Source organism: Ammodytes marinus, assembly GCF_949987685.1.
Source record: "Ammodytes marinus genome assembly, chromosome: 18".
Lineage (NCBI taxonomy): Eukaryota > Metazoa > Chordata > Actinopteri > Uranoscopiformes > Ammodytidae > Ammodytes > Ammodytes marinus.
In genome coordinates, this window is record NC_137222.1 from 7338889 (window position 1) to 7361729 (window position 22841).

At 46.3% G+C, this 22841-nt stretch overlaps 1 protein-coding gene across 1 annotated transcript in view; it reads right to left on the reverse strand.

Moving 5' to 3' along the window:
* notch1a (notch receptor 1a) overlaps positions 1–21412 on the reverse strand; it is a 24213-nt gene extending 2801 nt beyond the window's left edge. Inside the window, 31 exon segments of the mRNA XM_080046588.1 lie at positions 168–230; positions 232–467; positions 625–787; positions 917–1001; positions 1108–1321; positions 1443–1588; positions 1704–2144; positions 2353–2924; positions 3305–3417; positions 3520–3777; positions 3881–4013; positions 4127–4311; positions 4426–4579; positions 4694–4895; positions 5006–5234; positions 5337–5489; positions 5609–5728; positions 6358–6471; positions 6582–6727; positions 6840–7032; positions 8326–8436; positions 8539–8772; positions 8889–9002; positions 9671–9784; positions 9945–10130; positions 10257–10646; positions 10777–10899; positions 11929–12267; positions 12377–12639; positions 19878–19959; positions 21168–21412. Coding sequence (XP_079902714.1) covers positions 168–230; positions 232–467; positions 625–787; positions 917–1001; positions 1108–1321; positions 1443–1588; positions 1704–2144; positions 2353–2924; positions 3305–3417; positions 3520–3777; positions 3881–4013; positions 4127–4311; positions 4426–4579; positions 4694–4895; positions 5006–5234; positions 5337–5489; positions 5609–5728; positions 6358–6471; positions 6582–6727; positions 6840–7032; positions 8326–8436; positions 8539–8772; positions 8889–9002; positions 9671–9784; positions 9945–10130; positions 10257–10646; positions 10777–10899; positions 11929–12267; positions 12377–12639; positions 19878–19959; positions 21168–21225 — 5934 coding nt within the window. The 5' untranslated portion in view covers positions 21226–21412.
* Positions 21413–22841: the final 1429 nt, after the last annotated feature.

The following is a 22841-nucleotide window of genomic DNA, read 5'->3' on the forward strand; positions in this document are numbered from 1 at the left end:
AAGGCTCATTCTAAGAAAACTAATTTTATTTTCAAGTGATTATACACTAATTATTGATAAGATTTCTAGCAAGTCTGTTCTGAAAAATGCCAATACATTCTACACACTGCAACTTTAATCAAGAAAACCAAAGCCCGGAGAGACTCATGTGAATGTTTCCTAGTTACCTGGAACACTCCCTGTGCGTCTGCGGCCACGGCAGCGTGAAGTGGCGTGCGGCCCATGTTGTCCCTGCACGTTGGCGTCGGCGCTGGACTCCAGCAGGCGTTTGGCGGCGTCAGAGCGGGCGTAGCGAGCGGCCAGGTGAAGGGCCGTCTCCCCTGTGCGGTCCGTCTGGTTGTGGAGGTTGGCTCCCTGGTAGATGAAGTCAGAGATGATTTCTGCGGAGGGATCCTCTTCCTCCTCACTGATACCAGTCTCAAGTCCTCCGCCACTGCAGGACGCGATCATTAAGGGAGTGAAGCCATCTAAAAAGAGGAAAGGAAGAGGGTTATAATGAGTTCCCAGGCATGTGTCATCACAAAATAAATGGGTTACATGAAGACAAATTATAAATCATAGTGGTCAATCTGTATAGGCCTTTTGTAAATCATCCAGTTACAATAAACCCAAAAGTGTACACACCTGGTCCTCTGACATTGACATCCATGCAGTCATTCTCTATCTCTCCCTGAGGAGGGGTAGGGGCAATGGACGCGGTACGCAGGTCGGCCGCATCCATATGCTGCTGTGTCCATTTCCTGTGGTCGGTGTTGTCACTCAAATCCAACATGGCCTGTTCCTCAAACTGAAAAGACACAAGAAGCATCCCCAACGTCAGCATCAGAATTGCACATTTAAAAAAAAAACGCATTCAAATGGACAAGAAAATGCGGTTTATTTAGACAAGAGGCTCATATCGAATTGTTTGTCTTACCCTGAAGCGCCTGCATTCTGGATCCTCATCGTCCCATTCATTTTGATTGTCATCCATGAGGTTGATGTCGGAGATTTTCATAGGCCTGTTGAAAAGAAAAGGGGCGGGTTAGACTAAGTTAGGTGACATCGAACACAAAAGACACTGCTCTCAGCCGAGGCTAAGAAAAAAAAAAGCTTTAGTGTGCTTACCTCAGTCCAACAGAATCCTCTCCCAGTGGCTCTCTGCGTTTCTTTTTGCTGGGCTCGGTCGTTTTGAATCCCTCAGGTAACCAGAGCTGGCCGTGCTCTCGCCGCCTCTTACGGGACACCAGGACTCCCAGGCAGATGAAACCCAGAGCGGCTAAGCCCAGGAAGACCACGTACATGGGGTAGAGCTCTGAACTGCCAGGAGTAGGTTTCACACCTGGAAAGATAGCCAAAGTCACCCTTTGTTACTTACGATTTCAAAATGGAGACCTTTAAATGTTATTCATCAAGTTTATATATATAAATATATAACAAAGGGCTAAAGATGATTTACGTACTGGTGACAGCTTCAATGTAGGGAACGTTGAGATTGCCACTGGAGGCCAGCGCTCCAAGAAATGCAGCGACATCAGTGGCGCTCTGGAAGCATTCGGTAGACTGCTGGTAACACTGACGGTTGTCAATCTCCAGGTACACAATAGACCTACAAGCAGAAATGGGTGGAAACATTAACATTTGACACTTTTCTTATATCCAAATCCAAATTATTTCATCAAAACACACAAGAAGACTTTGTGTGACTGTTTCGTGGTGCCTACCCTTTGATTTGCAAAGGATCCAACTCCCTGCGTTTTCGAGGGCTGACCATGGCCGACATGCCTTCCTTCACTTGACCCAGGACGTTGGCCGGCATGGCAGTCCACTCGGGCCAGCCGTCTGCCGAGCGCTTCAGCACGTTGTGTTTGACCAGGTCCTGTTCGTTGCCGTAGTAAGGGAAGATGATTGGTTCTCCTTTGGCGTCGCGGCGGAACACCACGTTGGTGTGGAGAACGCTGCTGAGCTCTCTGAGGAAGGTCGAGGAGCGATTCTTCAGCTGCTCCGGGGCAATGTGGACCACCAGGACTAGGTGGCCGTCTGCCAGCTTCTCCGGCATGTTGTTGGCACAGTCCAGGCCGTCCCACTCGCACTCGGCGTTGTTGCAGCCCTGATCACAGTGACCATCTGCATAGTGGTCTTTACAGTACTGGTCATACAGCGGGCTGCAAGAAAGGAAGGAGAATTGGGTTAAGTTAAGTTAAGTTGCTTAATTTGTCAATCAACCCAAGGCAGACATACACAACGTACATTCACACAATGGTTATGCCTCTTATAGGAATCTCTGCATGAACAAACAACAACAAATATTTGACAACTCCCAAAATATCTCTACGACACACAAGCATTTCTTCTCTCGTTTTCTAGACTTACTTGCATTGCCCTTCCTGTCCCTGACAATCAAAGCCATCGTACAGACACCCGGGGCTGTTGCACTGGCCGTCGCACTTCCCATCATTGAAATAGCGCCAGCACTGCAAGGCCGCGGAGCAGTTTTGCCACGGATCGTCGAAGTTAAGCGAGCAGTCTCCTCCGTCCCAGCCACAGGCGTGGTTGTTGCACAGCGAGTCGCAGATATGGTTCCCGGCCCACTCGTCACACTGAGGGATCTCGCAGCTCACCTCCACTTCAGGCGGCGGGGTGATGTCACGCCCGAAACCCCCGACGAAGGAGTAGTCCAGGATGTGGCACAGCAGACCGTTGAAGTTGCTGGGGCAGCTGCACTGGAAGAAAGGCACGTCTGGGGTGATCTGGCACGTGCCGCCGTTGTAGCAGGGGTTGGAGATGCAGAGGCTGTCGGTGGGCGTCTGGCACTCAGGCCCGGTGAAGGTGGGCGGACACAGGCAGCGCGGGCCCAGGTGGCCCGACACGCATGTGCCTCCGTTTCTGCAATTCAGATTCCCGCAGGAACGAGAATCGTACTCACAAGAAGAGCCGGTGAAGCCCTATCGGGAGAGAAAAACAGTCAAAGGTTACAATGTGTTTTGTACTTGAGGGAATAGTACAAGTTCTTTAAAGAGGCAATAGTCTAAGGCGAGACACTGAAGCAAAAACATAACTTTTTCTTCTAAAGCACTTACATCAAGTTTCCATGATTATTCTTATCACTATTCTGAAGGTTATTACAGAATAATCTGTTCATATTTTGCTAATTGTCTCATTTATGATACATTTGGTTCTTAAAAAACATGCTGAAAATTCATTTGTGTAGACCTGTACATGTGTATTTTTTTACTTAAAAAAAAAAAAAAGGCTGTATCCAAAATCTGTTATGTAAAAACTTTGAACACTTATATTATGTTGTAAATCACTCAGCTGTACTTACAGGTGGACATTTGCAGATGAAACCGTGAGGTGTGTTACTGGCAACTGCGCACGTTCCTCCGTTCCTGCAGGGTCGTCCTTTGCAGCCGTCAAACACCTTGTCACACCGCTGACCTGCAGAACAACAGCAAGGCGTACATGTCACCATTTGTCCAACATTTAGACACAGGCATTCTACATTCTTTCTACATGCTGCTAGATGCACATGATCAGTACCTGTGTATCCAGTGCGGCATTCACAACGGTAGCTGTTGGTGAGTTGAATGCAGTTGTAGGAGCCTCTGGGGTCACAGGGGTCTGACAAACACTCGTTGACGTCGCCTTCGCAGCGTTCGCCCACATAGCCTGCCGGACACACACACTGGTAACCTCCGATGCGGTCCACACACTTGCCATTGTTGAAGCACTTGGGCTCGTTGGTCAGTGGGTCAGTGGAGGGGGTGCAGTCGTCCAAATTTATCTCACAGTGGACGCCTGCAGGAGATAAGAAGTGGTGGATCAGACAATATCCATAGCCTCGGTTTTGTTTGTCATATTAATATTAATGTGAATGAGAATGTTCTATGCAGGCACGTACCTTGTGTTCCTCTGGGACAGGAGCATTTGTATGTGTTTATGAGGTCGATGCAGGTGCCTCCATTCTGACAGGGCTGTGACTGGCATTCGTTGATCTCTTTGGAGCAGTTCACACCATGGTAGCCGGGAACACACTAGCAGAGAAAAAGTAATGCATTAGATTAGTCATTTGTTTTTTTGTTTGATCAGAATTTGCATAATAACTCTCAAATATTCAGTAATAATAATCAAATTTTCATCATCGCACCTCACAACTGTATCCTCCCAGATAATCGGTACAGGCGGCTCCATTCTGACAGGGGTTGGGTGAGCACTCGTCCACTTGGTCCTGGCAGTAACTCCCAGTGTAGCCGGCCTGGCAGCGGCAGTAATGTGTGTTTCCAGCATCCAGACACTGGCCAGAGTTTCTGCACAGGTGAGCCACCTCCACCCCTGAAATCAATGAGTAAAACATTTAAAATCTCACACATGACCACTAGATTTAGTACATATCCTATAAAAAGCTATATAACACGATGTAAAATAACTTGTAGCTGCTTTTCGTACCTTGCTGCTTGGCGGCGACCTCACAGGACACACTTGGGATGTCACAATAGAGACCAGTCCATCCAGTCTGACACTGGCAGGTGTAAGAAGCTCCCTGCTGCCAGCACGACCCGCCATTTTTACATGGGGATGAATCACACCAACGCACAAGATTCTAAAAAGGAAACAAAGAAAGAAAACAGTTTAACAAAATTATAGATGGAAGCAATGCATGGAATCACCACAGAACTCTACACAAATGGCCTGAAAAGACATTATTGCACCCTACCTGGCAGTTGACTCCCTGGTAGCCGTGAGGACAGGTGCACTTGTATGTTCCATAGCTGTCGACACAAGAGCCTCCATTGAGGCACGGTCTGGAGTCACACTCATTGATGTCATATTGGCAGTAGTTGCCAGTGAATCCAGGTAGACACAGGCAGGTGAACGCATTGATCCCATCCACACAGCTGCCACCGTTGAAGCAAGAGCTGAAGAAACATAATGACATAGAAATGTTAGGCTTAGCTTTGGATTGATTATTTAGCAAAGTTTGACGGGTAAAACACGCAGAGACGATATTTTGACTTGGCGAAGTTACCTGTCGGTGCAGTCGTTGGTATTAATCTCACAGTTGATGCCGTTGAAGCCCGGCGGACAGGTGCAGGTGTAGCTGTTGACACAGTCGGTGCAGTTGGCGCCATTCTTACAGGGGTTACTCTCACACTCGTTTATGTCCTGCTCACATCTGCCGCCACGGAACCCCGGCAGACAGGTACACATGAAAGTGTTGATGCCATCGCGGCACAGACCCCCGTTACTGCAGGGATCTGAAACACAGACAAAGGAAATCAAATCAGCATTAGCTAGTAATGTTTTGAATGATGGAGAAAAAAAAAAGCTTGAAGCAATGGCGCAAATCTTCTCCTTACTTGGTTTGCAGTCATCAGTGTCCGTCTCACACTTCTGGCCGGTGTAACCTGGCTGGCACTTGCACTGGTAGCCACCCATTGTGTTATGGCAAACAGCACCGTTGCGGCATGGGCTCTTCACACATTCGTTGATGTCAATCTCACATGTTTGACCTTGAGGGGTAGAGAAAGATAATTAGAGGAAAGTCAATTTACATTGTCCAGTGGATGGATAGATTTATTGAAAGGTTCACATGAAACATGGAAACAGAGATAAAAGGATGGATGCATACCTTGCCATCCCTCGGGGCAGATGCAGGAGAAGCTCTGGTAGTCTTCGGCCTCCTTACATACTCCACCGTTTTTACAGGGTCTGGGGCTGCAGGGGGCCAGCAGGGTCTCACAGTTTTCACCTGGTGGCAGAGAAAATAAATCATCTGTATTTGCATTGCATTGCTAATATGAAGATACTGCTTCAGACGTCATTGTCAAAATCCCAAAATCCTTTCATGTGTTTCTAGACAAAAAATAACTAAAATATTTGATTTTAAGAGTGACACAAAACTCAGTTTCCATCCCACTTCCTTATCCATTTCCATGACGACTTAGCCAAACAGGAAGGGCCTTCCTGTTTCCTGCTATTGTGCGATCACAGACAGGAAACAGGAAGTGGGTATAGGGCTTGGAGCAGGCTCCAGTCCTCTGGCTTATATTAGCCACTGTGGCATGTTTTTCCAAAATACACATACACACACACACACGCGCGCACACTCGCACGCTGTTATCCCTGCAGAGCAGACAGGCATATCTTTCCACACAGAGATGCACGCCAAAAACAGACATCCCTGCTCATGGCCAATCGGCTGATATTTTCTAAAACAACATAAGATAGAACAGGACAAGCCTTCTGTGTGGAAAGTGGAAGATTGTCTTTACATTGTTTTAGACCTGTGCAAACAGCTGTGTCAGCAGATAAGAACATTAAACAATCCAGGTAATAGACTGATCCTTTGCGTGACAAATAAGCAGCTACATGTCGTACCGGTGTAGGGCAGCAAACAGTTGCACTTGTATCCGGCCACGTCATCGATGCAGGTGCCCTGGTTGAGGCATGGGTTGGAGGCACACTCGTTGATGTTAGTTTGGCAGTTAGGTCCTATTGGACGGGATTAGAGAACACACTCGGGTTAGATAAAGGCTAACACAGGCTGCACACACACACACACACACTCAATAAGCAAAGGAAAACAAAAGGGTGTAACTAACCAGTGAAGCCGGCTCTGCATGTGCAGTGGTATCCGCTGGTCATGTCCTTGCAGGTTCCCCCATTCATGCACGGGTTGGACTCGCACTCGTTGTTATTGATGTCGCAGTTTGGGCCGCTCCAGCCAGAGTCACACATACACTTGTAACTTCAACGCAAAGGAAATGCAAAGTCAGTCATGTTTTTTTAATGTAATCTTCTTACATTTTTCATGATTTTCTTGGTTTCTATTTCTTCGTAAAGATTGGATCTGTGCTCACCCATTGACGAGGTCCTGGCATCGGCCGTGGATGCATGGGTTGCTGCCACACTCGTCCACCTGAGATAGACAGGTGGCGTCGTTGTAGCCCTCCGGACACAGGCAGGTGAAGCTGTTGATGCCATCCACGCATGTGCCCCCGTTGTGACAGGGGTTGATGGCGCACTCATCGATGTTGATGTTACACATTGTTCCTGAAAGACAGTAAGATGTGTTTTTAGGACAATGCAGCCGCGTACATTCAATTTTGTAAAAAGGAATGTGAAGTGATAAATAACTATAGTGGCCATTCTGAATGCCCCCACAGCAGGACACATTGCTCTCCGGTGTGGTATTCTTCCAGCCTTTTTATAAGCTGCTAGCTGAGGTGCACTGTGCTGCTTTTGGACAATGGCAGCGGCTAACACCAAAGATGCCCTAAACATTCTAGCATCTCCAATGTGTGCCTAGCTCGGCTGGCCCCTGGAGGCCCCTTTTGCCTCTCTTCTATTGATTGAATGGGGCCCTGTTGAATAGGCAGAAGGAGGGTTTCAGCTGGATCTGGCAGGGGGAGGTGTACCAGGAGGGGAGGGGGGTTATTAGCCACTCTCCCTATTCACACTCACACACACCACCCCCCATCCAGGGAGAACTAACCTCACCCAGGGCTGTTTACGGGGACAGAAGGCCAGACCCATTTCACACACAGCCGAGTAACAATTAAAGCCCCCCCTGATCCCCTACCGAGCTCCCTCCTCCTCTGTTCTTCATCAATCAGAAAGGGGAGGGGCCAACTGCCTGATCTTCAGTCACAATAGCCCTCTGTCCCTCTGTGTCTCAGTCCCGCCGTGCCCTCCACACTCATCCAGCCAGCACACAAAGATGGAGGGGGAGATTGAGGAGGAGGGGGGAGGCACAGAAGCCGCCACAGAAGCCAGCACACACACACACACACACACACACACTTATTCCTCCCTTCCCCCCCTCTTTCTAGAACAATCACACAGCCTCTACCGGTCAGAACCGGCTCTGTTGGGCCATGAAAGGGAGGAAGAGTGGTCCACATGTTGGGATAGGACTTTGTCACTTAAGTTGTATTTACTAGTACAGTACAGGTGTACATGTGAAGTAAGTGAAGCGCCAGGAATTTGTCGCACATTTACACACTAGTAAACATCAGATATGTGATTAAAGGCCAGACCCTTCTGCCTTTTAAAGTATCACCTTACAGACTCTTTCCAGGCTCGACGTCAGAGCCTTTTCAAATGGCATACAAAGTTAGTGCTTTGTGTGTTTGTGTGTGTGTGTGTGTGTGTGTGTATCAGGTTGGGGACTGTGTTCCTTTATATATTCACCACCCCCCACCCCCTCCAACCCACACAGGCAATCTGACACCTGACACCATTGTTTCGCTGGAGTAGACCCGCAAGCCACCTGTTCTACTACCTGCCCCTCCCAAAGCCCATGGGGCCACCCCCCAGCACCTGTAAACTCCTCCCAGTGCTCACCTGTGTAGCCGGCCTCACAGGCACACTCGTAGCCGTTGATTTTGTCGATGCACCTCCCATAGTCGCAGGGTTTGCTCTTGCAGTCGTCCAGATTCACCTCACAATTGAAACCTGTAGATGGGAACACACGTGTAAGAAAAGGGTATGAGGCAAATCTCAAGAGTTTCAACCATAGAATCTGACATGTTTGAATGTTGTTGTCCAAAGTCTCACCTGCAGTGCCTTTGAGACAGGAGCAAATATACGAGTTCTCCCTGTCCTGACAAGTGCCACCGTTCTTGCAGGGCTGGCTCAGACACTCATTGATGTTGGTCTCGCACAGGCGGCCAGTGTAGCCGGGGCGACAGTAGCAGGTGAATGAGGCCAGGCCATCCTTACAGGTGCCATAGTGGCAGGGGTCGGAGTAGCACTCGTTAACGTCAGTCTCACAGTGCTGCCCTGAATAACCTGGATAGGGAAAAAAGATATATACGTTTAATAGAATAATGGAGATTTTTATTTGGAGAGAACTCAGAAAATGTGCAAATATTTACAAGAGCATTCAGAAAAAAAACAATGTTTACCTTCAGCACATTCGCAGGTGTACTTGTTGGGACCATCGGTACACTTAGCTCCGTTCTTGCAGGGGGTGCTGGCACACTCGTCAATGTCCACCTGACACAGATGCCCCGAAAAACCTGCACATGCATTGAACAAATAAATATAGAATTTAAAATGTCCTTAAGATTTATTGCTTAAATGCATGAAATAATTTAGCTTGTTATATATTCTGTACAGCAGGGCTACGGTGTGCACAATGGAGCACAGATAAACTCATTTGCATCTGAAGGAGGTCTGCAGGACACTCGAAGTCCGAACGAACCATTCCACTGCACTTGTTCACCCAACCATCCAACCCCCCTTCCTCGACTCTTACTGTGCAGTGAAATCTTTCTTTCAAACCACATCACAATGGCCTACAGCTTACCAGCCATAAACCAATCCCTCCCCCCCCCCCCATACCCCCAACATTTTGGCGCTAAGCTCTAACACAAACTCCCAGGCCCGCCAAATATGCTAATTCTTTCTGCAACCCCGACCCACTCGGTCCTGTTCAATGAAACTATTAGACGAAGTGAATCATTCACATTCAATATGTGAACCGCATACAGCGTTCCATACTCATTGACAGCTAAGTTAATGATCCACTCCTTTATGGCCTCTTGGCTGCTCCCATTGTCTGACCAAATACATTTTTTTTTAAAACACCCCAGAAGGATACATACAGTACATCTATACCTTTCACTCTATTAACATTTTCATCTTTCATTCTATTATCGTTCACATTTTTGTGGTGTTTTCTCACCTTTGGGGCACTCGCACTGAAAGGAGTTGATCTTGTCAATGCACTTGCCATTGTTGAGACAAGGCTGGCTGGCACATTCGTCTGCGTTGATGTGGCAGAACACACCCACGTATCCTGAAATCCAACAGACAGGACAAAATAAATATTAGTCAATCATGTGGATTTATCTTACCACAGTCACTGTCCCACTGTGTAATGTGAAATTACAAAATGAATTGATGCATTTCTCTTAACCCTTTGCCTTTCTCTATGCAACATGAACCAATGCTCTTACCTGGCATGCAGATGCAGTGGAACCCTCCGATCTGGTCCAGGCAGGTGGCATCGTTTTGGCATGGATTAGACATGCACTCGTTGACGTCCATCTCGCAACGTGGTCCTTCATATCCTTGGAGACACTTGCACTGGAAAGAGCCTTTGGTGTTGAGGCAGCGGCCACCGTGTTCACAAGGGTTGGCACCTATAACATTTCAAATACAAGTTGTCATTTACAGTGTCTGGGGTAACCTATGTAAAATAACTGTAAAAAGGGGTTTCATTTCTAAATTCTACCAGAAAGAAAGGAACAGTTGACTTCACAACTTACCAAGCGCGCACTCGTCAATGTCCAGGTTGCAGGCTGACCCGGTGTAACCGGGTGGGCAGGTGCAGATTGCTTTCCCATTGACTGGGTTGGTGTCACAGTTGGAACCCTTTTGACACGGATTGCTGATGCAGGCGTCATCAAGGTGACACAGCAAACCCGTGCGCCCGTGGGGACACTCGCAGAAGAAGGAGGCTACGCGGTCGTGGCAGGTGGCGCCGTGGTAACAGGCGGCGCTGGCACAGTCGTCGATGTTTTCGCTGCAGTCGTCACCAGTCCAACCGTTGACGCAGACGCAGTGGTAGCTGCCGTGAGTGTCGTGGCACGTACCTCCATTCTGGCACGCGTTGGGCATCAACTCACACTCGTCCACATTTTCTGTGCAGAATTGACCTGAAAGAGTTTTTAAAAAAAAGAAGGGGCTTAAGTAAAGTTTTGGGGGCGTCTATACATTTTTGTACTTTTTTTTATTTCAAGTTAGATCAAAAAGAAGTGTATGGCTATACTCTTTGCAGTAAGTCACCTGTGTAATGAGGTGGGCACTGGCAATTGTAGGTGTTAACACCGTCCACACACACTCCACCGTTCTGGCAATTGTGGCCCGGACAGTCATCGATGTTATGCTCACAGTGTTGACCGTTGAAGCCTGAAGAACAGGGAGAGAACACAATTTTTTTTTTATAAAAGCGGTCAGTAACAAAGACACAGAAAAAAAGATCTGGCACACGTTTGCTTTTAGTTAATTATCAGACCATGTCTTACGATCGTTATGACATGTGCACTTAAATTGGAAGATAAGCTCTCGACATCCTCGTGGCAGATAGTTTTAATGCCCTGTAGATGACAGAGCAACTTGTCTGCTCCTCGAACATCAAAGGCTTGCGTGGGTGTTTTACAGCCCCGATAGTCTGATTAACTATCAACTCGCAGCTCTGCAGGTGCCTGTGCAGCCTCGCTATCAGGCCGCATTCCTTCATGGACACCCACGAGAGACGCACAGCGTGGAGTTAAACTTTAACACACAACCCTCATTCATCTGCATATCAAAACAACTCGCTGCTCTGTTCCGAAACACAGGCACTCAGTAACAAAGGCAACTCAAAAGTCTTAATAATGACCAAGTATTGAACTTTTAAGAAAAACAAAAATGTTCTCAGTACAATGTGGTTCGCAGCGGAAAAGTTGCATAATTGTCTCCAACAGCATTAACCACAATTGGCCCAGATTAACCAAGGTTTTACACAACACAGCAATGGCTTCGTATGCCCACACAATAAAGATTCCTCGAGGACTGGCTTAACTGAAAAACAAGTTATTTTTGTGGGTGTGTGTGACCTCACGAACAGGGCGTGTATATCTATACGTTTATGTGTATGTGCCTATCCTGGTGTCGTGGGTTTTCGGCTAGTGATTATCAGAAGGAAACGTCTGTGTGACTGCATCCTGCCAGAGGGGACTGGCAGAGAGACATGGGAGGGGGGTAAACAGAGATTACACATTCCACTCAATCAGATCTTACTATAACAACAGAAGTGTTTTTTAGGTCAACTGATGTCATAGGAAAACAAAAGTGTGTGTGTGTGTGTTTTGTTGACGCACTAGCCATATTGAACTCCATATGTCAACAGAAAAAAACAAGTGTTTGTATTATATAAGCATAGATGTGTGTTTTTACCTGGCAGGCAGCTACAATCGTAGATGGTGTCTCCTTTCTGCACACAGGTGCCTCCATTGTTGCATGGTGAGGGGCTGCATGGCATGTAGGGGGTCTCGCAGTGTTGGCCAGCGTACTCCTGAGGACAGCGGCAGTGGAAGGAGCCCACCTCGTTCACGCACACGCCGCCGTTGAGGCAGGGAGAGGGAGACTGGGCGCACTCGTTGACGTCTTGCTTGCAGGTCTGACCGTGGAAGGCGGGTGGGCAGGTGCAGATGAAGGTGGAATCGAAGGCCGAGCACTGGCCACCGTTGGCACAGGGATTGGAGGCACACGGGTTGGCGAGCTGGCAGCTTTTACCTTGGAGAAACACGACATCACAAGAGCGAGTCGTTAATCATCGGGGTTTATGAAGAAATGAAGGGGAAAGGAGAGTAGGCCTACAAACAAAACAAATATGTCTACATACCTGACCAGCCAGGTGGGCAGCGGCAGCGGTAGGCAGTCAGGCTGATGAGGTCACAGGTTCCCCCGTTGCGACAGGGGGAGCTCATGCAGGCGTGGTTGGTGGGGGTCAGGCATAGCCGGTCGGTGAAACCCAGGCGGCACACGCAGCGGAAATCAAACGTGTTGCCATGGGAAACGGCACGGCACTCGCCACTGTTGCGACACGGCGACGGGCTGCATGGACTCGGATACTGGCACCGGTTGCCTACGTAATCACTGGGACACCTGGGAGTAAGACAGGCAAGGGGGGAATGATTAGAAAAACAAATATCTCTTTTTTTTAAAGTTTTAATCATGGGAACAATTATTTGAACAAAAGGGGGGGAATAAGGGTGGGGTGAAAGGAAAGCGGGTAGTAGTGGGGAGGGGAAGGGGGGGACTAAAAGTTTCCCGCCCAGGAAAAAATGTCCCAGTCCAGCGGGGACAGGGGCGGGCAATGTTGTTGTAGTGTGTCTCTCTGGATTAGACTCCCTCAGAACCTTGAAAACACATTCTGCCCGGGACAACAGACGCCACCAAACAGAGTCTAGCCGTAACAGCCCGTTCCCATCTACCTTTTGGCCCCCACGCTGTCCACACTCATCCCGAATGACCCCGGAGATCAAGGGGGACTGTGCCGGCTCTGGATGTCCTACATCAAGCACTGCATTCAGCCCCTTAAGCCCCTGAGCACTTCCCTCCAAACCAGACAATGAGGATGGATGCTGCTACAGTCACATAACTCAAACTGGCCTATTATGAATAGCAAAAACTTGGAAATTCAAAAAATAACCTAGGACCATATAAAGACATCTGTTTTTTTTAGTAGAAATCTGTTAGAAACAAACTATAAGGAATTCACTGGCATTGATTTCCAACATGGAAAACAGCTCAGGCATCATTTGATATGCAGCTTGTTCGTATAGGTCACATGCAAAATAGTTTATGTTTGAATTGGGGCTTGTGTGAGAGTGTGTAGTTGCACGTACGTGTGTGTGTATGAGTGTTTATGTGTAAAGGGACGGCATCTGTTGGCCTCCGAGTATCTCCACAGGGAGCAGGTGCGCATGTTAATGAAGGCAGCTGTTGGACACAACTCCTCCTCCTTCTCCTTCCCCCTTATCCCTCCTCCCTCCCTTCCTCCCTCCCTCTCTCCCTCCCTCCCTCCTTTCCCTCTGTCCCCTTGTCAGATGGGGGGGGTGCTGACAAGCCAACCTCTCCTCCAGGGACATAAAGAACCCATGTGAAGTCAGCTGTTGCAACTTCTGTCTCTCCGACCCCCCCCCCCCCCCCTCCCCAAACCACCGCAGTCATTCTTAATTCCTCTCTTCCTTACCTGTTCCTCTTTTGATTCCCTTTTATTTTCTACACGGTTTTGACTCCTATTCCTGTAGTCTTCTCTCCCCATCTCTGCAACAAAGTCACACGCAGCTAGCTTTTCATTGCTTTGTTTTCGCGTGTCTCTCCTGCGTGGACTTTTTACAACTCCCAGCAGTTTACTTTTTACTGCGCTCCCCTTATGTCACATGGGGCCGCTGAAAACCCACTTGTTGACTTAGTTAGGTGAGACCAATCCGAGAGTTTTTAACAGTCCCATGCTCTCCACAGGGAGCCCAGACAGTTGCAATTGGCAAGAGACTGTAAAAGCACTTGGGGTGGCTTTGAAGTCTCCCTGCTTCCCATTTCACGTTGCCATCAAAACTCGCTAAACAATGTCTTATATCAATATTTTTTGGGTATAAAGTCCTCACTCAGTTTTGTGAGGTCTAATGAAGCAGATGTTGTTAATGGTGTGCGTGTGCATTTGTGTGTGCACTCGTGTGTGTGTGTGTGTGTGTGTGTGTGTGTGTATCATCCCACGCTAACTAACTGTAATAGATCTTCTTTGTCCTGAAGTCAGCCCGGCCCGAGATAAAGATCCACCCACATGCTGAAAAGCTAAGCAGCACACACCACGGCAACAGGTCTCACCCAGCGATGCAATGTCCCTTCAGGCCAGAGCAGATGCTTCCCCGACCCCTGACCCCAAACACTTTTGTGACTGTGGGACGGCCTCTTTGCCTTCTCTCTCCAGTCCTCTCCCCACTGATGGCCTGATCTGCCATCTGCCACCCGTGGGGTGACTTTATCCCCCGACACAAAACCAGCCCCACTGTGCGCTGGAAATGCCGGCGCTGTGGAAAATGTCTAATGTTATGTAAATGGACAAGGGAGTCATACAGTTATGGTGTGTGTGTGTGTGAATGAGTTTTCATTTTTCCTTCATATTGTGTCATAAACCAAACCAAAGAAAAAAACATTAATCTCTAGTTTCAATTCTCATTCACTTCAACACCCCCTCCTTCCCTTTTCTCATTAAGAGGCCTTTTGTTTCTGCTCTTTCCTCCGCGTTCATTTTGTCTGGTTAGCTGATGTTCCCTTGGATGTGTCTAATCATTAGCCAAGGTCTGACCCCCGGGGTTCCACATCTGTTAGTAAGCCCAAGAACAGAACAGGGAAGCTTTGCTTGAGGAAATTAAAAATGTACTGGGTCTGGAAGACAGTAAACTCCCACCACAATGACTTATCTGCACTTTACTGTGATCAGTGGGTGTGATACTGCAGTAGGAGATGAACAATGTAAATACAAATCGTCCATAATAGCCAAATAAGTGAAATTATGAAGGGTGATTTTCATGTACTTGTTTTCCATAGTTAAACAAAACAGTACATAAATGTTTTAAACCAACTGCAACAAATCAAATTAGACTCTTAATTAAACACACTCAGAAATCAACAGGGAGCCTTTAAGGGCATACATTTGAGTTAAATCTTCAAGTGACAGGGATCATAGAAACAAACGGCTCATAAAACTATTTCCTGTCTTGCTCTCTATAAGGAGAAGTGGGAAGATTTATGAGGGGGTCATTTGCGGTTACAAGGACCGAACACCTGCTTGACTAATGACCACAAGATCACTTTCAAGCACAAAATACCGGTTAACAAACACCAGTGTCATAATTTTATCAGTGTCTATCTCTATGTGTGTGTGAGTAAAGTGACTGAGCGGTACACCTTGTTCTACCGGTGGCAGATTCATTTCAGTGGCCACACTCGAGACATCCCACCTCAAAGTCAAACAAGAAGAAACACCTGCCTGACACTTTTTACTGACGGTTATCAGCGACAACACATCTGCCTGGAGTCTATGAACGGGGTGGGCAACATAACATGTAACCACAACACCCTCAGTTTGCGCTATTTAACCGTCCTAACATTTCCTTTCATGCATGTAACGAAAACACAGATAGGGAAACATGCGGGCACAAACATATGCATCTAACCCATTTACCCCCTTGCCCCATGTCCTGTATGGTGCAACATTGACCTGCCAGAAGAGTTATGGTTGGTACATTTAAAAGCCTGTGCGGGTGTCTGTGAACTTTCAGCACCCACTGTAGGGTCCAAATAGCCTCTTATCTATGTGCTTACGCGGCACCTCTTTTGGTCGCCTCATGCCCCCAAGACTCACAGGGCCTGATCACTGTCTGGTCTCCTCTTTGGCCCCCCGTCATCACTTAACGTGGGGGAAAGTTTGAAGGTTCATTGTGTGTTCTTAATATTGAAAATGTATCCAAGTAAATTTAAACGCAGTGCCCGACAACGGCATCCTTGTGCTGTGTCAGAGGGGGGCCCTGGCATCTAGGGAATGGGCCCGACCAGGGGAGTGGCGGGCTTAGAGCTTAAACCCCGATAAAGGCCCAACACCAGCAGGCACACTTGACCCAGCCATGCTCCTGATTCGCTTAAGCCCACATGGAGCTGAGCCTCAACAGAGACCTGCTTGGGTAATCCTATAGGAGGACAAATGAAGAGCGGCATTCCTTAAGGGAGAGTTGAACATCTTTTTAGAGGTGGTGGTGGTGCTGGGCCCAGCTCCGGGCCGCCTTTATGGGTGAGACATTTTATCATCAACATGCAATACCAGACAGCTCTGTGCAAGGTCACAAAGGCCTGGCTACGCCAACCACAGCAGACTTTCACTCCATTTTTTTCTCCTACAAGTCTATTTCTGTCAGACGTCTTGCAGTATTTCAGACATGCAGCGAGACAGTTGAGATGTTTTCAGAGTTTATTATTAACAGTCACTTCAGACCAAAACAGTGTCTATTTCAGCGGAGCAGTATCGACAGTCAAGTCAGCCATGCAAAGGTCGGGTTGAGGGCATCCACCTTTTAACCTGGCTGTGCCCTCGTTACTGTCTCATAAATGGAAACTAAATTTGACTCACACTCAAGTGCCCTTACATGTTTTTTAGCGGCCTACACAAGAAGATAAAATAACTTCATGGGAAACAGGAAGCCCCAGACCTTCAGATCACCTCTTACTTCACAGAATCGTGACCGAGTGAGTGCTTCCCCATTACAGCAGCTTGTTGCTGTTTCCGCGTGTCTAGCCTACTACAACCACAAACTGAAGTGAGCGAGTCACTTTTGAGTATAGATAAGACTGAAATATTTCCCTGTTGTGAATTAGGCTAATCTGTGGAGAATATTATCCTGTTGTGAATTAGGCTAATCTGTGGAGAATATATGAGAAATCTAATCTGTGGAGAATATATGAGAAATCATGACTTTAAGAAAATAAGTGCAACAACCTTAAAAAGAATGATAAAGTTTAACATGTAAAAAGAAATTCAACAATTGGTTGAGGTCTTCTTCACTCAATCAAAGCAAATGGCAAATGTTAAGGACTAAAAAAGGCTCTCTGCTCATAATAGGAAACTTTCAAATAAAAAAGGGTGTACAATTTTCAGTTGCAACACAACACAGCTAAAACGAAGCAAACCACACAGTTTGCTTAAAGGGACCAATATCAAGTTAAACCTAGCATCAGATATCCACAAGTACTTTTGGCTAAAGCTACAAATGACTCCACCTATTCCTGTTATTGAAATATATCAAACATATTGGTCATTTGGTTTGTTATGCAAAAATAAAGTTTTGTTTGTGTCTAAAAAGTTTTTCATAAAGTTTGACAACTTTAAACCATTTTTTTCATAACTTAACTAGGTTGAAACAGGTACCAAGAGTAGGCCTACCCCAGAACAAAACAAAGCAGAGAGATAAATATACACCAATTCAACAAACAGGACACAAGCCACTTCCTGTTTTTAGTGATGATGCATATTGAAGGGGAGACTTATTTTAGAACTAGCGAGGGCAAAAAACATGATCGTTTCTGTAGAAAAGGGCAACGGAATGGCAATTTTGTCCCAACATGACTTTTAATCCCACTAAACCCATCCATAAGACATCTGATTACCAACGGTTACACCAAGCCTAACCTTGTTCTCTATGCCAACATGTGATTTCACTCTCTGTTCTCACACTCGTGGGAACCGTGCTGGAAAGAGGATTTAAATCTACCTCGCCACTCAAATCTGTGTCACCGTATGCTTACACTCCGCTCAACTACCAAAAAACACACAACATGACTCACTTGTAACTTCAAAAGCTGACTGTGTGGTTTTGAATTTTTTTTTGCATTCAAACCATTTCAAACCCTTTCCATTAACATTGTGCGAAGGAAACAGCTCACGTAAAACTCACACAACTCATCCTTGTAGTCTGAATTTAGGACATTTTTGCCTCAACCATCTTCTTCCCCCATGCGGGCTTTCCACCTATGCCCCCACAGATTTCTGAACTTTGTCATTTGATGTGGCACAAAATTCAAATAGCAGTGATAAGAACCGGAATTTGTTCATAATTGGAACCCCCACCACCACCAACCCCATATAGACGCTACACTCTGACCCCTGCGCACTGGGGCTGAATCTCCCAGTGCACCCTGTCTTTGACTGATGGCTGCTTGGGCTTGGCAGGGATGAATGATTAATGGAAGGAAGAGAGAGCGCGGGTGGGTGAAGTGATGTTCTTATCCTGTCCGGTTTTAATTGGACCAAGCAGAGATGGAGACCACAATAAAAGCTTTGTGGAAGGGGAGGAGGGGGGGGGGGGGCGAAGGGATAGTTTCTGTGTGCACACGTGTGGTGGTGTGTGCATGCGTGTGTGTGTGTGTGGGTGTGTGTGTGTGTGTGCGTGCGTGTGTGGAGTGTGCAGATTAGATTTTTTGAATTGGTGTGGCCCTGGGCTAGCAGCAGCATGGGCTTGTCAATGGCTCCCCCTTGTCCTTGCAGACCAGAGAAGCGCCTGCCATGACCAAGTGCCCCGAGGGTAAAACCAGGCCACCCCTGAGCTTCTTTACAGATGGATTAAAAAAAATTAGGCCACAACTGAAAGTCACTATTAAATCCTTGTGAGTTTCCACAAAAGAAAACGTCTCTCTCCATTCAGGACTAAAAAAGCGACACCCTCGTTTCATAGCACGTTCTGTCTTCTTGTACAAAAAAGGCATCATATCATCAGCGTACTAAGATACTTAGATTTAGGCTATTTCGGCTTACTGGGAATATGTTCCCATATTAGGTGTCTCAACCACAAACTATTAACCCCAATCTGCAGCCTAAACAAATAGTCCACAATCTGCCCCTCTGTCTGTTCCCACTTGTTTGCCCTCAAATTTCTGCACTTTATTCCAATTAATCTCACTCTCTTGACATCCAATCCAATTACATTTCACAGCCATCTGGCTTTCTAATGGAGATCATAAGCGGGTAGGGTGAGGGGGGGGGGGTAGAAGGTGGAGGTGGAGGGGGTGGGTACATCCATTCAGAAAGCAGGAGACAAGCCTTTTGGAGGAGGGAGGGTGTGTGTGTGTGTGTGTGTGTGTGTGTGTGTGTGTGTGTGTGTGTGTGTGTGTGTGTAGGAGGGTGGGGGGGGGGGTTATGGCAGGGGTTTGGTGTGTGTGTGTAGTGGTGTTCAGGGTGGCTGTGGCATGATGGGAAGCCCCACTCAGATTAGTCACACAGCATTATTCTGACTGCAGGACAATAGACGGCGGGCGGCGGGCGAGCCCCAGCTGTCGCCCATGAAAAGGCAGAAAAACAAGATTTAGGACTGGACGCGTCCTCTCACTTTGCTGGGGAAGGGGTCTTGCATTCATTAATGGGCCTACTGAGGTGGTGGTGGTGGGGGCTTTTGTCCCGCTTACCCCTCTCTCACCTCTATGGAACTGCGCTCTCTTTTTAGTTCTTCACTTCTTAAACTTTTTTTCTTTCTTCTTTTATTTAAGGGAATGTGTGCAGCCTCTCGGAGCAATGTGGCTCCTGGAGGGTTACAGGAGCACACCGGCCCTGAAGAAACTTGAGGGCCTCCGGTTGCTGGGCACGGGGCCCCACTCAAAGGCTGGAATGAAAGGGGGAAATATGTGGCCCCTTTTTTCTATTCCAGCCAGAAAAGCATCAGCATCAGCATTAAACTACAATACACAAACTCCAAAACACTGCATCAAATGAAATCATGACACAAAACTATACAAGTTGTGGCAGTGCAGCATCTGGTTCACCACATGTTGCTGTTTTTTGTCTTTTCGTTACGTACTTGCATTCTCCATTTCCATTGGAGGTGGATTCACATCTTCCTCCATTCAGACAGGATTCAGTGGGTAGGGAGCATTTTAGACCTGTTGAGGACATGAAAAATATTTTAAAAAACACATATTTGACCCAAAAGGAAACCCACAAGGTATACAGTATGTCATCTGTACTGTGGAAGTAGCTGTTAGGATTAACAAGGATTATGCAAAATTAAAATTATTCATCAGTGTGATTTTTTAATACATCTTTATTCACAGGAATTTCATTTTTAATGCACGTGCACGCGTGCAAATGCAAAAATCTTTAATTGATTTGTTACACAGTCTGTCCGTGGGGGATATTGCCCGCTGTGGACACCGGTGAGGCCAGAGCGCGTGGTGCGTGGCTTCTCCTCCTTTTTTTCTAGGGCGCACGCTTTTGCGGGGAAAGCGCAGCAGCTGCGGGGCTCAGATGCGGAACAAAAGAAATCAGAGTCCAGCACGAGCCATAAAACACTCTCCTAGGGCATTGTTTACCGGCAGGCAGACGGGAATAACAGCACCTCCTCCAACCCCCACACCCCCCCACCCGGCACTCACAACACTCTCCCACACATGCAGACAAAAGGTGGCCCTACCTCCCCCCTCCCTCGCACCCCCCCGCGCGTCCCCCTGCCCCAACACACGCACCCGCATCCATTCTCTCCGGTGTTGTTTTTTAAAACCTCTTCTGAGACCAATTTAAAAGTTTTTGAAGCTCTGCATCTAAATATCTTTTTACTTGAGTCAAACAAGTAAAAAATAAACATAAAAACAGCCAATACAATTATGTGTTCTGGTCCACATCGGAAGTTTTTTTTTTATAATGAATTGTTGCATTAGAAACATACAGCAGACGACACAAGTCTTTAACTAGGGCTGCCTGTACAAAGTAAACAGTTGACTTGTGCAATGTAACTTTCACTTGCGTGCACTGGAGCAGTCATCAGCCAAGCGCACTGCAGCATTTGGCTCCTGCTGCACTTGCAGTGCATTCATTCCCACGACCAAGAACCGCTCTCTCCAAAATAACCCAATGAAGAGGTTTACCAGAATACATGGGCTTCTAAACTTCTGCTCACACTTATAGATTCACCAAGAACTGATCGGCTGATTGCAGCAGAAAGATCGTCCACTTATCATTCACTAACTTCTCCAAAGCCTCATTTTAATTGTTCAAGTTTCCTTGTTGACCCCTAAAGTCGTGCTCTGCAGACCTAAAATAGGATAACCTACTCATTCTCTACGAAAGATAACTTTTATATGCATTTCTTTACCTTGTGAGATGACGATCGCAGATATCAGAAATGTCAGTTTCACAAAGAAACGATACATTCCTCCTCTTCAACTTCACAAATGTCGTGAATTCCCGCGTAGGGTTCGCATAGATCCGCAGTGGTGTATACTCCAGATGTGGACTTCAAAAAAATAAATATTCCCTTTTGCAAGAAAAAGGTAAATCCAGTTGATAGAGACACACACGCACGGAGAGAGAGAGAGCAAAATGTTCTTCGAGAGGGCTCAGTTCATAGATGTTCACCTGGTGCTTTCCGAGTTCTCAATGAAATCTGCTGGCAACTCTACAAGTTCCTCCTCCTCCTTCTCCCTCATCCCCCCGCCCCCCATCTCCCCTCCCCGGGCCATATAAAAGCCGCCTCTCTCTCTCTGCCCCATTCACATGCTGTATTGGAAACGAATACTTCCCACTTTCAAATAGTAGAACTAATATCATTAGGCAGTGGTGGAGGGTTTTTACAGTTGCTAAAGCACCATTGAGGTACTTGTGCTTTATTATCTTAAATTTATGTTATACTTTGGACATGCTCATAGTCTACAACACTTTTATATGCTATAAATACTGGTTAAGATTTGACACATTGTAGGCTTGTAATATTCTGTGTATATATATATATATATATATATATATATAAGTATTAAATACTTAACGTTAGCTCCACATTGACCAAATACATCAGAAATAATAAAATAACCAGTAATAAATGAAGGGCCATTTCTTGCGGAGTACCTTTGAATCATAAAGTGCGTCTTGCTAAAGAGACTTACAGGTGTGTACTTTTTACATACTTGTTGCAGGACTACTCACTTTTTAAGAAGAGGGTCGGAAAACCTTCTACTTTACATAACATGAGGGTATCCATTTTCTGAAACTGCAACTAGATTTATTTGACAGCCTAAGTACATTCAAAATATACTGTATGATCGACTCCTATCTGCTGTTTAAACTTCCCACTGATAATTGTGTTTTTGCACTCTTGTGTTTATTAAGTTATAATACAATAACAGTAACATCAGCCATTCAGCTGCATAACAAGTCATTTTACTTCCGATACTTTTTTGATACTTACCTTTGGTGCATTCTGTACCAACACTTTTAATGAAGTCTGTTTTCATTGTTGTATTTCTAATTTTACTCAGGTAAAAAATGTTAATAAGTCTTCCACCGTCACATTAGAGATGTAGAAAATGATATACAGTGTAAAGTCAAATAGTAAAGGTAGAAATGGAGAAGCCAGTTCATTCTGGTTGGATCTCCAAACTGCACACATCACACTAGTAGTAGTCACACTATCTGATTTGAGGATCTCTCAACGTCTCTGCTTGATATTTAAAACATCTTTGATTCCAAACCACAAATCATCATTTCTCGTTACAAGGAAACATTTCAGTTTTTATTACAGTTTCATTCCCACATCATAACTTCAAAACACATGACTACTTGTCCGTTTTTCTTGTGAGTCTTTCCACAAGCATAGACACTGACAGTGCATGTCTGTGCCAGATTCCCATTTTTTTTTTCTCTTTCCCTCTTCTCTCTCTCAGGGCGAGTGAAACTCTGCAGAGTTTCAGCACCCCAGGGCAAAGATTATTTTATTATAAACCCCACGCTCATGCTAGTCCTTCTGTTGTGGTGACTGCCAAATGGGACCTGT